This window comes from Microtus pennsylvanicus, chromosome 6 (assembly GCF_037038515.1).
Source record: "Microtus pennsylvanicus isolate mMicPen1 chromosome 6, mMicPen1.hap1, whole genome shotgun sequence".
NCBI classification, from domain to species: domain Eukaryota; kingdom Metazoa; phylum Chordata; class Mammalia; order Rodentia; family Cricetidae; genus Microtus; species Microtus pennsylvanicus.
The window spans coordinates 33,126,932-33,142,339 of record NC_134584.1 but is presented as its reverse complement, the minus strand read 5'-3'; the positions used below and the strand labels follow the sequence as shown (position 1 = coordinate 33,142,339).

The 15,408-nt window shown below is 42.1% G+C and overlaps 1 protein-coding gene across 8 annotated transcripts in view; it reads right to left on the bottom strand.

Moving 5' to 3' along the window:
* Nnt (nicotinamide nucleotide transhydrogenase) overlaps positions 1–15,408 on the bottom strand; it is a 92,104-nt gene that overhangs the window by 14,321 nt on the left and 62,375 nt on the right. For all 8 annotated transcript variants that reach the window (XM_075976019.1, XM_075976014.1, XM_075976015.1 and 5 more), the window contains exons 18-19: positions 9,385–9,544; positions 4,354–4,435 (exon numbers count right to left, since the gene is read on the bottom strand). In XM_075976019.1, the coding sequence (XP_075832134.1) occupies positions 4,354–4,435; positions 9,385–9,544 (242 nt within the window). The remainder of the gene's footprint in view (positions 1–4,353; positions 4,436–9,384; positions 9,545–15,408) is intronic.

Below are 15,408 nucleotides of genomic sequence, written 5' to 3'. Positions count from 1 at the left end.
CTTGTATGTTTGAATGCTTAGTCCCCAGTTAGTGGAACTGTTTGGGAAGCATTAGGAGGTGTGTAGCCTTCTTGAGGAAGTATGCAGCTGGGAATGTTTTCAAAAACCCATACCAGGCCCTATCTCTCTCTCTCTCTCTCTCTCTCTCTCTCTCTCTCTCTCTCTCTCCCTCCCTCCCTCCCTCTCCTGCCTGTAGATCAGGATTTAGGGCTCCTAGCTACTGTTCCAGCATCATGCCTATCTATTCCCTGCCATTATGGTCATGAACTAACCTTCTAAAACTGTAAGGATTCCCCCAACCAAATGCTTATTTTTGTAAGAGTTGCCTTGGCTGTGGTGGTTCTTCACAGCAAAAGAGCAGTAACTAAGTCAAGCACTACAAAATTAGATGATTTATTCACTGATCTCACCCCAGACCAGAATAGAGCCTAGAGCACAGTACTACAAGATTGTTTGTTCAGTTATTGGTCATAAATATGAATAGTCATGCCTTTAAGAAAAGAACGCAGCAGAACTATCATGAGACTGCCAGATAACGTTGCTCTGCTAGGTCATCTGCCTGGTCCGCTTCCTTTCCCTTCAGAAGCATGCGCCTTTGTAACACTGCAAACCTACATGTGGCAGCTCTTCCGGGACCCTAAACATGACACAGCATAGGAAGATGGACACTGCCTGTTTGAGTCTAGGTCAGAAATCCAAGCTAGTCCACCTTTAAGTATGTTGAGAAATCAATTTCTCAGAAAAAGAACACACATTTAAACCTACAGCCACACTACATAAAATTATAAAACACTGATAAACTGCAAGTACCATGTTATTATTATGTGGACTGTTTTTGTTTTCAGGTTTAAAATAAATGTGTGTGTGTGTGTGCGCGCATGTGTGAGTGTGTGTGTCCTTCCAGAGGACCAGGGTTTGATTCCCAGGACCCACAACCATCTGCACTCCATTTCCAGGGTATCTGATGCCCTCTTCTGACCTCCACAAGCATCAGGCATGCATGTAGTGCTTAAATATATATGCAGGCAAAACGCTAATTCAAATGAAATAGAATTAAATTAAACTTAAAAGTAACATATAACATCCATTAGTCAATCAAAGAAATCGAAAAGTATTTCCACAAATTCAAAAGGGCTTCTTCAACAATGCAAGTGGTAACACTTTAGGGAAAGAAAGTCAAGTATTTATTAACTACAAATAAAAAGTATACAACTATCTAAGATTTACTCATTAGAAATGTGATTCCCGTCATATAATCAACCCAAAGTTTGGGAAGTAAAGCGAAAAGGAATACCTGTGCTCTTGTCCTGTAAGGTTTTTATCTTTTAAAAATCAGCATGAGTTTTCTACGCTGACTAGACAACTGAGAATCAAATGATACCCTTAAGCGCTAAATTCCCACGAGACTGGTGACCAAACGTGAGCTCCCGTCCTGCAACGTCACGTGCTTCGTTATAATCTCCAGCCTTTGTGGACATGTTATGACTGCGGCCAAAGTAAAGGAAACCAGCAGTATCTCTGAACCAATCATGGGCCGTGAAGCCAGACAGACCGTATGACAGATGCAGTTTCTCTTGGCACCACGTGGGCGTAACTAATTGATGGCAATCGTACGTCCATATTGGCACGCCTCCACAGGGGATGCGTGTGAATATATCGCTGCCGCGTCTGGATGCTCGGCATGTTGGGGTCCTGAGGCACAGAGGCTAAAGCCAGAGGCCTGCAGCTGCACTTGATGAGCCCTGTGGGAGCTATGGAGTGATGGAAGGGTTAAATTACCACAAACTGTAAGTACAGATTTATTTTATTAAAATACGAGGTAACTGCTGCAGCCACCTCCCATTCGGACAGACATGTGTCTCTCTATAACAAAAAAAAAAGCTACAGCGTGTGTGTGTGTGTGTGTGTGTGTGTGTGTGTGTGTGTACACCTTGTCAATAAAACTTTCATTTCGCCTACAAAAAGATTCTAACACGCACATAAAGCAAAATCAAAGTTTACCTGATTTCCTTTAATTAAAGAAAATCCACACAGAAATTAAACTGGAAAAGTCTGACAGACCACTGTCACCATGTTTGTAAGAACAATTCCCTTCCATTTCATTCTAAACACAAAATTCAAAATGTCCTATCCAAAGCCTATGCTGAAACCATTCTATACAGCAGTAGTTCATATATGCCACCATGGATAAGACTCTCATTTTAACCTGATCAAAAACTAAAAGTTCATGTGCCTGATATCATCTCAGACTTGCTCATCTCTCTCATCCATTTCCCTAACTTCTTTCAAGCCACTCGACAATCGCGAGGATTTTTCTCAAGGGGGGAGGGGTGTGTGCGTGTGCACGTGGTCCTGTGGGTGCACATAGGTCAAAAGTCAAACTCAAGCATCAGAAACTCACCTCAAAGGAACAGGGATTCCCTACTCAGCTAAACTGGCCGGCCGGTGAGCACTAGGGATCCAGAGGTCTCTACCTCCTCAATGCTAGGCTCACAAGCACAGGCCACCGTGCCCGCCTTTTTACACAGGTGCTGAAAATCAAGCTCAGGTCCTCACACTAGTGCAACAGGCACATTGCACGCTAAGCTACCTCCTCAGTCCTCGGATTACAACTTTCCACTCTGCACCCACCCCCTCTAACACAGAGCTGGTTTGCTAAGCTGTCTTGTTCACCTGGGCTGATCAGTGAGCAGCCAGAGAAGAATGCCAGATTAAGGACTCCCCTGGCTGGGCTGAGGAGAGCCAAAACATGAAAGCCATCTTCCGTGTGCTCTTTTATTATGATTGCCACGCACCCCCTAAACTTTCACATGGTGATGGGAGGTGTTACTAATATATTAGACTTTTTCACATGTGGGCTGAATAAGGAAAGTAGTTTCTTCCAGAGGAGAATCATACGAGGCTCTTTAACACATCCTTTTCTCTTGCAGGCTTGCAAGTGCATTTAAATGGCAAGACTACGTCGTTAAAAAGAAGGCACAGCTTAATAACTGATGTGAAGATAAGAATGAGTAACCAAAACTGAGCTCTTTCTTTATACTTCGATGGAAAACTAATGTCAATGACTTTTCTCGTCTTCAATTACTTTAGATCAGCACCAAATATGAAAATTCTCCACGTTACAACAATGCTGGTCCCTCTCATCATAAAATAGCACTTTAGCTCTTTCTGTATTTAAAAAAACACAACTATAGATTTTAGGAAGTGATGGGGCAGGAGTGATAGAGAAAAGGGTGGAGAAAAAAAGGAAAGGAAGAAGTAAAATTCAGCTGACATTAAGACCAACTAAGTAACCTCTGATCTTACGGTCTATGCCTCTTCTATAATCATAATTATAATGGATAATTATAATGGTTAGGACATTCAAAGAGCAAGATGGAGTCTCCATCCAGTTTGGAACACATACTCTGACAAGTTCTAGGTTGTTTTAGGTCCCCTGTTGGGTTTATTTTCTTACCGTCTGCCCAAAGACAAAAGCGAAAGGTTGACATCTGAAAGGAATTATCGTTAACAGACATTATCAATCCGGTCAACAGACTTTAACATCCTACTGAACTAACTCCATGCAATGAATTATCGTGTGTCTCTGATTTATGGTACCAAGTCAGTACAACTGCTAGTGAACCCACAAAATGAACAGCAGTGCTCCCATGAGGGAAGACCCCCAAGAGCTCACACTGTCTTTGCTAGATGCGAACAATGCCCCTTAATGGGCACTCCGAGAGGAGAAGAACATAAGCACAGCATTCAACAGTCATGGAGTTCTTCATACAAAAGCCCTGGTTTTGTGCTCCTTGAGACCAACGGGGAAGGATCTAGGCACACCAGTCCTCCACTCCTCTGCTTAGCAAGCTCCCAAGAGCATCCGACACTCACAAGGCAATTGGGTACAGTTTTCAAAAAGTCCACAAGCTTCGGAAGAGCATTCCAACAGTCCTTCCCACCCAAGCAAGAGCTTCAAAGCTAGGTCAGCAATAAGCAGCCTACAGGCTTCTTCAAACAAACAAACCAAAACCCTCCTTTGGAGGCCTGACATGAAAAAAACACAAATTAGTGCAACTCACACTCTTAGCACAACCTTGCCCCCAATCAAAGCGCAAAGAAACACAATTTCTGGCTATTCCCGTCCATAAATGTCCTGGAATTTGGAACAGGACAAATTAGTTTCTCCTTCTAAAATGAGCTGGCCAGATGGAAGCAGCAAAACCTAAGCAGAGAGGTTTGGTGGTGCTCTGAGGACTTCATCACCTTAGGCTACTTGTCTTAAAAGTCATTTTGAGAAACAGTCATCTTTTTAAAGAGCCGTCGACTCCCTTTTCTTCACAGCCAAATACTTACACACAATGCTCTCACCTGACTTTCTTGCCTTGCTCCGTAAGCATCTTCACCAAATCAGCAATGGGGTACTGGGCTTTGGCTGCACAGAGGCCATAACCTGCGAGGCAATATTAAGAACAAAAAAGAATGTGGCTTATCTTTGAAATGTTATGAATTAAAACCTCTATCTTGATAAAAACGTATTTCTATGCCAACATAGGCAGTAAACTAGACTAAATGAAAGCATCTTTATTATAAATAAGTCTTTAAAAAATTAAAAATTTTATTAGTGTATACTTTATGCTTATATTTTATATTTTATTATTATCCCTTATATGCCATTTTTGTCTAATGAGAGACAGAACCCCGGTGGATCCAGATGGGAGGGGAAGCATAGAACAACTGGGGTGAGTAGGGAAAGGAAAAGCTAATCAAGATACGGGGTATGAAAAACTTCTCAATAAAAGAAATCAAACGTAGGACAGAAAACAAAAATCATAGTCTTATAATATCTAGGGAATCTGTTCAAGAAAATACAGTCATTCATTGCACCTTCCCATAGATTTTCAACAATTATTTAAAGTTATTTCCTAAAGTTTAAATAAAGCTTATTTATTCAGAAGAAAAACATATAAAACTGAATTTGAAACTAATGACCACCTCCTCAATCTCCTCATAAGTCTCATGCTACAGAATGACCCTGCTGCAATCCATGCACACACTAGTCTATGTCCCTGCTGCAATCCATGCACACACTAGTCTATGTCCCTGCTGCAATCCATGCACACACTAGTCTATGTCCCTGCTGCAATCCATGCACACACTAGTCTATGCTCCTGCTGCAATCCATGCACACACTAGTCTATGACCCTGCTGCAATCCATGCACACACTAGTCTATGCTCCTGCTGCAATCCATGCACACACTAGTCTATGACCCTGCTGCAATCCATGCACACACTAGTCTATGCTCCTGCTGCAATCCATGCACACACTAGTCTATGTCCCTGCTGCAATCCATGCACACACTAGTCTATGCTCCTGCTGCAATCCATGCACACACTAGTCTATGCCCCTGCTGCAATCCATGCACACACTAGTCTATGTCCCTGCTGCAATCCATGCACACACTAGTCTATGCCCCTGCTGCAATCCATGCACACACCAGTCTATGCTCCTGCTGCAATCCATGCACACACTAGTCTATGCTCCTGCTGCAATCCATGCACACACTAGTCTATGTCCCTGCTGCAATCTATGCACACACTAGTCTATGCTCCTGCTGCAATCCATGCACATGCTAGTCTATGCCCCTGCTGCAATCCATGCACACACTAGTCTATGCTCCTGCTGCAATCCATGCACACACTAGTCTATGGCCCTGCTGCAATCCATGCACACACTAGTCTATGCCCCTGCTGCAATCCATGCACACACTAGTTTATGTCCCTGCTGCAATCCATGCACACACTAGTCTATGTCCCTGCTGCAATCCATGCACACACTAGTCTATGCTCCTGCTGCAATCCATGCACACACTAGTCTATGCTCCTGCTGCAATCCATGCACACACTAGTCTATGTCCCTGCTGCAATCCATGCACACACTAGTCTATGCTCCTGCTGCAATCCATGCACACACTAGTCTATGCTCCTGCTGCAATCCATGCACACACTAGTCTATGCCCCTGCTGCAATCCATGCACACACTAGTCTATGTCCCTGCTGCAATCCATGCACACACTAGTCTATGCCCCTGCTGCAATCCATGCACACACCAGTCTATGCTCCTGCTGCAATCCATGCACACACTAGTCTATGCTCCTGCTGCAATCCATGCACACACTAGTCTATGTCCCTGCTGCAATCTATGCACACACTAGTCTATGCTCCTGCTGCAATCCATGCACATGCTAGTCTATGCCCCTGCTGCAATCCATGCACACACTAGTCTATGCTCCTGCTGCAATCCATGCACACACTAGTCTATGGCCCTGCTGCAATCCATGCACACACTAGTCTATGCCCCTGCTGCAATCCATGCACACACTAGTTTATGTCCCTGCTGCAATCCATGCACACACTAGTCTATGTCCCTGCTGCAATCCATGCACACACTAGTCTATGCTCCTGCTGCAATCCATGCACACACTAGTCTATGCTCCTGCTGCAATCCACGCACACACTAGTCTATGCTCCTGCTGCAATCCATGCACATGCTAGTCTATGCCCCTGCTGCAATCCATGCACACACTAGTCTATGTCCCTGCTGCAATCCATGCACACACTAGTCTATGCTCCTGCTGCAATCCATGCACACACTAGTCTATGTCCCTGCTGCAATCCATGCACACACTAGTCTATGTCCCTGCTGCAATCCATGCACACACTAGTCTATGCTCCTGCTGCAATCCACGCACACACTAGTCTATGCTCCTGCTGCAATCCATGCACACACTAGTCTATGCTCCTGCTGCAATCCATGCACACACTAGTCTATGTCCCTGCTGCAATCCATGCACACACTAGTCTATGTCCACTCTCATATGATTTTAAACTCTGAATGTGTCTTTAATGACACTGTAGTCCTATGGATTCTTCCTGGCTTTATTACTATTCTTCCAATGCCTTGACTAGTTTTTCCCTTTATCCTCCTTAAACGCCAAGTCTTTCCACGAAGCTTTCAATTTGTCCCTTTCCTCAGCGTAAATCTTAGCTCACCCAAGGACTTCAGCCATTGTGCTGAGTCCTGATGGCTCAACGTGCCAGTGGAGCTCTAGCAGTACCCCTGTACAAACTTAATGTCAAAGGAGGAGGAGAACTGAAAATCCTTCTCCTCCAACTCTACTCTCATATTCAAATAAATAAAAAACAGTCCTTCCTTCCTGCGGTTTATGTAAGTATAACCAAGAATGTCAGTCAGCCATCTCTCTTTACCTTTAACGCTAAGATTATGCCCACACCACCTAGAGTGACCCATTTCTCTTCCTTCTTTTCTACATCCTTTACTCTCGCTATCACATCTGCCTTCTCCTACCCACAACACCGTCTACCCTCTAAGGCTCAACATAAATCCTAACTTCCCTTCAACCCTTCTTAGGTTCCTCATGAGAAGAAAGAATTCTACACGGTTCAGTTTCGCCACTGTCCTAACATGCTTGGCATATTTTATCTCCCCATCCGACTTGCGCACTGGGATAGCCAGTGCCGAGAGGGAAGAGCCTATGCCCTCCATGTCTTCATGCCTCTGCACAAAAGCACAGCTTCTTCATAGGGCACGCCGTTGCCTTTTAGTTAGGACGATCCACTATGCGGGTGTGTCCCATACACTACAGTGCATTTCCACACACTAACTCAGCTCTGTCACAACCAAAATCCACTACTCAGATGTCTTGAAAAGTAATACATTGCATTGACATTGAAATATCAAATTTGCCTGACATTTGCTATTTTTATCATAGTATGTTCTCAACCAGTAAATTGCCCATATGTCAAGTCACTATTCTTTCTTCAGGAAAACCTCCTCTAATGGCATGATAGAGCTAAAATCTTAATCTGACATTCTCTGACAAGCATGAAGAACTGAGCTAAGGCTTACAGGTTAAAAACTGAAACCAAGAGAGAGTAAATGGCTTGGCCTGCACCGTGCAGACTGTTAGAGGCAAAAGTAAATAAGTACAAAGGTGACATAGTGGGACTCCCATGACAAGTTCCTTCTAGTCTATCACTTCCAGGACGACAGCTCCAAGATGAGCTCTTTCTCCTAAATCACACTGTTTGGTCTGATCAGAAACCACTTATTATACAGTTCAGTTTAGCCATTGTCGTAACACACTTGGCAGTATTTTTTGCCCAGTGTAATCCTAGCAACGATCTAAACATTTGTCCTCATGCCCACATATGACTGCGGTTCTCATCACTCATCACAGAAACTTCACTTTGCAATAGAAGGAGACCACTGCAGAAAACCACAAAGATTCGTGATATAACTTTTAAACAAATCACTTTTGAAGAGACTAACGCTTAACTGAATCTGATGAATGAGCCCAACACTTCCACATGTTATACCTAATGTAATCTTACAGACCCTAACATTGACCAGAAACAAGACTCAACAATAACTTCACATGTGCACAGAGTTCAAAGAGATGGCTACATGCTACGTCAATTGATAGAATATTGATGTTATTTCTAAATACTAGCCCAAACTGAGCGTTCTCTATATTCTCACTCAATGGCCATTAAGTTGCTACAGTTTCCATTATGTTTTCTAAAAGAAGAAGGTTCCTATGGTACACAGGCCATAGGCCCTAGAAGAAAATCTACTACTATCATGCTGCTAACTGGACATAGAATTAAATTGACTCCTGCAGATTTATTGTTGTTCCCGTAGATCAATGCAGCCCTCAGCCCTCAGCTGTGAAGCCTGTCCTCGCACTGTGAAGAACACAGTTACTCACAGATGGTCAAGGTGCAGAGCGTAAGACTGCAGAGTGCTCAGTTAAGTGGGACTTGTTTCCTATAGCCACTCTTCCCAAGACTCCTGGGGATCATGGCAGAAGGGACAGGAAGCCTCAGTCAGAGCTGGCAGTGGTGGATGGCTACAAAGGAAACATTCTCTTCTGGGCACAGCGGGGCAAGCTGCACAAATTCACAGTGGTTGTCACAGCACTGCGAATGCCTATCCAGACCACATCCCGACATAGAGATGGGGGCTGAGCGTGAAACCCCACTCGTAGCAATGGAGTTATTGGCAGCTGGGAGTTGCGAAAGACAGGGCTCCTGGGGAGTTAGCCATGCTCCAGAGGAAGACCACACATCCACTTAGAACTTGGGTAACACAGATGGCTCTTAATCACGTAAGAGAAAAACAAAACAAAGCAAAACACAAAGATGGGTGAGTAGAGAAGGAAGATGGATCTGGAACGAGCTGGGAATGAATGTGCTCAAACCTGTGAGAAAGTCTCAAAGAACTAATACAATTTTTAATGAGGTTTCAATTTCTCTTTCCCATATTACTCAATGTAATCAATTGCAACACCCATGCAGCGTAAATTTTACTTTTTTACCTGGAGTAATAACAATGCTATTAGCTTCCCGGATCATCTCAACTGCGTTGTCTAGGTTGATTTCTGTATGTGTGCCAGAAATTTCCATCGGTTTTCCACCAGCTGTTGAAGATGTACCATAGCCTCCAAGAATTACATTAGCCAGGGAGCGATTCATTGCCTAAAGGGCAAAAACAGTCACCTATGAGAGTGTGGCTATTCTTTCAGAATACCATGAAGTGTATGTACATGAAATTCAACATCATTTCAAAGGAATTTATTCAATTATTTAAAAAATTTTAGCCAGACTGGCTTCAAAAATCAGTTCAAAACTTAAATAACGGAGACATCTGAGGACCATATCAATTTTCAAACAGGTCGATTGCATGCTAATATGTTTTCAAAAGATGTCAAACAAATATTTTAATACAAATTAAGTGCAAAATATAAAAATGAATGAAAATTTTAGATGAGCTATTATCATCTAGACACTGAATAAGCAACTTCTCTCTGCATATTTAAATGTATTTCACTGGAGTGAAAGAGAACCAGAGATATTTATTAGTAAGAAGAAAACTGTCCACAAAATGACCTCATCTGTCTCTTCAGTAGATTCTGCTACTGCATACAAGATGTCAGAAAACAACCGGAAGGGATTCCAGTGGTAATGACACATTTCGTTAAAACTTCACTCAAGTGGGGGAAACGTGGGTGTGGACACTCTCATTTCCAAACCTATTACAGCTCATGGAATCCTGCACCTGGCCATCTTAAAGCAGATGACCCACCATTCTACGTGCTCCTACAGGCTCTGCCTACAAAGTGGTGGCTGAGCAGGTGGTTTGCTTTCAGTTTGGGCTCACCCTTTTCACTAGTAAGATAACCTCAGGAGGATTATTATTCCAAGTGTGCTCACTTATGACCATCCAAGAACGACCCTTACAAATGCCCCAACTGAACCAAAAGATAATAACAGGTCTCGTTTTGTGAAGAACAGCTGGAGGGCAGGCAGTAAAAGGAGAGAAACTAAATGTTTTAGGGAAGAGAACACATTTTAAGAATTCAAATGGCCTCCTGTTTTGGTTAGGGTTCTGTTGCTGTCATAAAACACCCATGACTAAAAGCAACTTGGGGAGGAAAGGGTTTATTTTGCTTACACGTCCATGTCACAGTCCATCTCTGAGAAAGTTCAGGTCAGGAACTCAGGCCAGGACTGCTTTCTTATGGCACCCAGGACCACCAGTTCTGGGGTGGCACCACCCAGAGTGAGCTGGGCCTTCCCACACCAATCATCAATCAAGAACAACACACGACAGGTTTTCCAACTGACTAATCGGGCAGGGGCATTCTCTCAATTGAGAGTTCCTCTTTCAAAATGACTCTTGCTTATATCAGGTTAACACAAAACTAGCCAGCACACACACTACTCATGAATCAAAGTGTTTTACATGGGGAGAAAAAAAAACTCAAAACCATTTAAAACCTATTTCAATGGTTATAGTTCACCCACTATATCACTTAAAAGCTTACAGTTATTAATCTATTACTTTGTTTCAATGGAAATACTCTATTTAAAAAGTTAAAAAAAAGTATTTAGAAATCTTCAATAATACCACATCAGAAAAAATTTAGGCCATCCATACAACAATAACTAGGCCAGGGACAACCTTACAGAGACAGTTATACAGCCTGGGAGGTCTAGCAATACGAAAGAGCAGAGAAGGAATGTGGAAAAGAGCCACACTTTAATAAATAACGTAAATTTCAAAGATGATGGATAAGGGGATAAGAGAAAGTTTGATGTTTTGAATTAACATCCTAATCCCAGCCTGGCAGGAAGTTTATAAACTCCTGAATTAAAGCTGAAATAGTCATAACCGGGACTCCCCAAACATTCAGATTTTGCTGTCTATAAATCTTTCCCAGTTTTGATTATAACATTCAGAGATTCAATTATCGAAAACTATGTTACTAAACTCTTGCCATTAAAAATTAATTTTTAAAATCTATTTTGGGGGCCGGAGAGAAGGCTCTGTGGTTAAGAGTGGTTGCTGAGCAAGCATGAAGACAGGAGTTTAGATCCTAGTTACCACGCTCACCCCCTACCCCAAAAGCTGGGCACGGTCCCACATACAACAGCAACCTCTGCACTGAGAAGCAGCCCTGAGGTGGGTTGCTAACCTAGGCAAAACCGTGAGCTCCAGCCTCAGTGTGAAACCCTCCCTGGAAGGATCAAGGTATATAGTGAGAAAGGAAGACCCTCAGTGCCCCCTCTGTTCTCCATCCATACAGACCTATGTGACCCAACACACACATGTGCATAGACATACATGCATACACCTCATTCATGCACACACAAAACAGAACTATTTAGACATCGAGGTTCCTGTTAGAACTTTTCTCCAATGGACAACGAGTCTTCATCAATTTATGACCGTGCCAACAGATCACAGAAGCACATGGCGTGGAGAGAGATGTGTGAGGACAGGAGCCCATCATTCTGCCTTGGCCTAAGAAGAAGCATTGTTTCCCCTATGAAACGGACCGAGAGAGGAAGAAAGAATCTGAGGACATTTAATGAAAGTGCACTCACTCACTTGGAATGGAGAAAAAAATAGTGGCTGAACAATCAAGGTCTACTCGTTAAACGCAAAGCAAAATTATATCACCATTATGTGAATTCCATGTGGTCTCTTAAAAATTACATTACTTTTCATCTCTTAATTTACCATTGCAACATCGTGTTCACAACAAATGTTTAGGGTTTACAGCTTTGTGATGCTCTTTTTTTCCTCCCTTATTTTATTTGCTTCCTTAAGTGATTCATGAGACCATCCTGTGGCCATTTATTCACAGATTGAGGGGTTCTCAGATTCCAAGACCAAGAAAGAAAAAAAATTGCCACACTGTCCGAGTCTGTTCCTTTTGAGCTAATTAGTCCTATAATGAAGGCTGTGTTCTCCATTAAAGAGATCATTAACTCACATAATTCTAGCTACACTGAAAGAAATTCATCTGAAGACAAAAGAAAGGTTATAAAATAGCCAAAAACCGAAGCAATAGCATATATACCATTCAGTACTGTCTCTCGTCTCAATGTTCTGTAGATACTGATTAGTCAATCACAATGAAAAAAATAAAATAAAATTCTGTTTGGCTTGACTTTTGGCTTCCTTCATTCTGTTCTATTTCCATTTGAAAAGAAAGAGAGTTTTTTGTTTGGTTGGTTGGTTTTTGTCTGAAAAAAAAATGCTTTTCCAGTTTGCTAAGAGCTCCATCTCCCAGGTGATAATATAAGCAGAGGGACTACGGAATCATAAAGAGGTTGATTATTATGGCACGGCATAAAGCAAATCATGGATATGAGTTTGCTGTTTGGACAATGTCAATGTCTTTTCAGTTTTTATTATATGGTTTGTTGTGTAACCACAGCACTGGGTTCAGAGGCTACCCAGAGGAATTCACTGTCAGAAGAAAAATGTGATTTTCGAGATTGTCAGTCAGTCACTTGGGGAGCATTCCTTTTGTTCCCACATAATAAAACCACCCTGCTTTGGTTTGGACTGACATGTTTGCTTCAGTACACACTACAGAAGGCCAATGCACTGGTACCATATGGACTCTAATAGCATCTGCTAGTATAGCCATAGACGGCACCAAAATAATAGGTAAACTAACAAAATCGCCCTTGAATGCCCTTTAACAAATCCGTGACACTAGAAGGAAAATGACAGCTACAAGAGAAATTTAGGGAGAATAAAAAACATCTACTTTTAATGCCTTAAAATATGGCAGACTTGTTTTCAGTTTGCTTTTTATTTGTTTATCACTGGGCTGTCATTGCGTGTGGGAGTGCAGGGAGCAGAGGAAGTGCACAGTGCCCATCACCAATGAGAGCTTGGGCTGTGAAGGTTCCCTGGATCCTCTCAGCATCAGCAGAAGCCAACAAAAAAGGCCCCACGCCCTCGGGCCATTTCCCTGTACTGATGCATAGAAGAACACTGCAACCATAACAAAGTTCAAGACATTTCGTACTACGAGTTTGGATATATAATGATAGAGCCATATTTATATACTAATGTGTAGATGCATAAAATGTATTAGTTATAAAATTAAATATTAGAATAGCATAATACATTAAAAAGAGGATGAGCATGAACGCGATGATCTGGAACTAGAATATCAAATGTTAACAGTTAAATGATGACTAGGAATTATGTCATTTTATTTCCCCTTAACCTTTTCTACCCCAACCAAATTCCCGATATTTTGTACTTCTATAACCTTCTCTCTGAAACAGGATCTTCACAGGTACAAGCTGACCTTGAAGTCTCCATGGAATCCCAGCTGCCTGCAAAGCTCAAGGATCTTCCTACTTCAGCTTCCCAAATGTGTGCTGCTATGCTTCTCTCGTAGGAGGTTTTTTGGATTTTGTTGGTTTGTTTTTAAACTGTGTAGCCTTGGCTGGCTTGGTACACACTATATAGACCACATTAGCCAAAACTCACAGAAATCTACCTGCCTCTGCCTCCCGTGTGCTGAGATCAAAGGCGTGCACTACCACATCTGGCCGTGGAGTAGTCTTTTTAATTAAGGCTTTAGCTGTCCTTAAATCCAAATAAACACACATACACACAATTATTATTATTATTAATAGTATTAATCTGATCTCGTGTATTTTTGATACCAGAAAGCTATAAGAACATATTAGTATAAGATCTCAAAACATCAAACGTTTTCTTATCCCCTTATCCATCATCTTTGAAATTTACGTTATTTATTAAAGTGTGGCTCTTTTCCACATTCCTTCTCCGCTCTTTCGTATTGCTAGACCTCCCAGGCTGTATAACTGTCTCTGTAAGGTTGTCCCTGGCCTAGTAATTGTTGTATTGTTGTATGGACGATACTGGACTTTTTTTTTTTGATGTGGTTTCATTGAAGATTTTAAATACTTTTATTAACTTTTTAAATAGGGCTCTGTCTTTCAAAAAAGTAATAGATTAATAACTGTAAGCTTTTAAGTGCTGTAATGACTTGACTACAACCATTAGAATAGATTTTAAATGGTTTTTGAGTTTTTTCTCCCCATGAAGTATTCATCATGCAAAACGCTTTGATTCATAGGGTGTGTGCTGATTAGTTTTGTGTTAGCTTGATTTAAGCAAGAGTCATTGTGAAAGAGGGAATCTCAATTGAGAGAATGCCCCGCCAGACTGGTCAGTGGTGCACTTTTTTTTTTATGATTATGACAATTGGTGTGGGAGGACCCAGCTCACTCTGGGTGGTGCTAATCCAGGGCTGGTGGTCCTGGGTGCCATAACAAAGCAGACTGAGCAAGCCATCAGGAGCAAGCCAGTAAGTAGTTTCCCTCTATGGCCTCTGCATCAGCTCCTGCCTTGAGTTCCTGTCCTGAACTCCCTAAGTGATGGACTGTGATGTGGACATGTAAGCAAAATAAACCCTTTCCTCCCCAAATTGTTTTTAGTCATGGGTGTTTTATGACAGCAACAGAACCCTAACTAAAACAGGAGGCCATTTGAATTCTTAAAATGTGTTCTCTTCCCTAAAATATTTAGTTTCTCTCCTTTTACAGCCCGCCCTCCAGCTGTTCTTCACAAAACTAGAACACTTATTGTCTTATGGTCCAACTGAGGCAGTGAAAAAAGAAGAGGTACAGGACTAATAAAGCATCTAAAATATGAAAGGACAGAGCAAAGGGAGAAAGAGGAGGTCGTTTTACACGAGCATACAGAAGAGCGTGTGTGTGACCGGCACCTTCTCCTGGGTTACTATAGTTACTACATCTGAGTTACTGGGGAAGTTACTGTGCAACTGTGACCACAAAAGCAAAGAGACTGGACAGGGAGGAGAAGGCAAGAAGTAAGAGACACAGTTTAGAAACTTGGAATATATAACAATAATAATCTAAAGAAAACCATGAGAGAAACACGGGTGAAAATGGGAAGGGGACTCAGGATGCCCTCTCAAGAGCTACATTTAAGTCCTTCCCCCATCCTCCTGTACTGAAAGGCCACTAGCACTGAC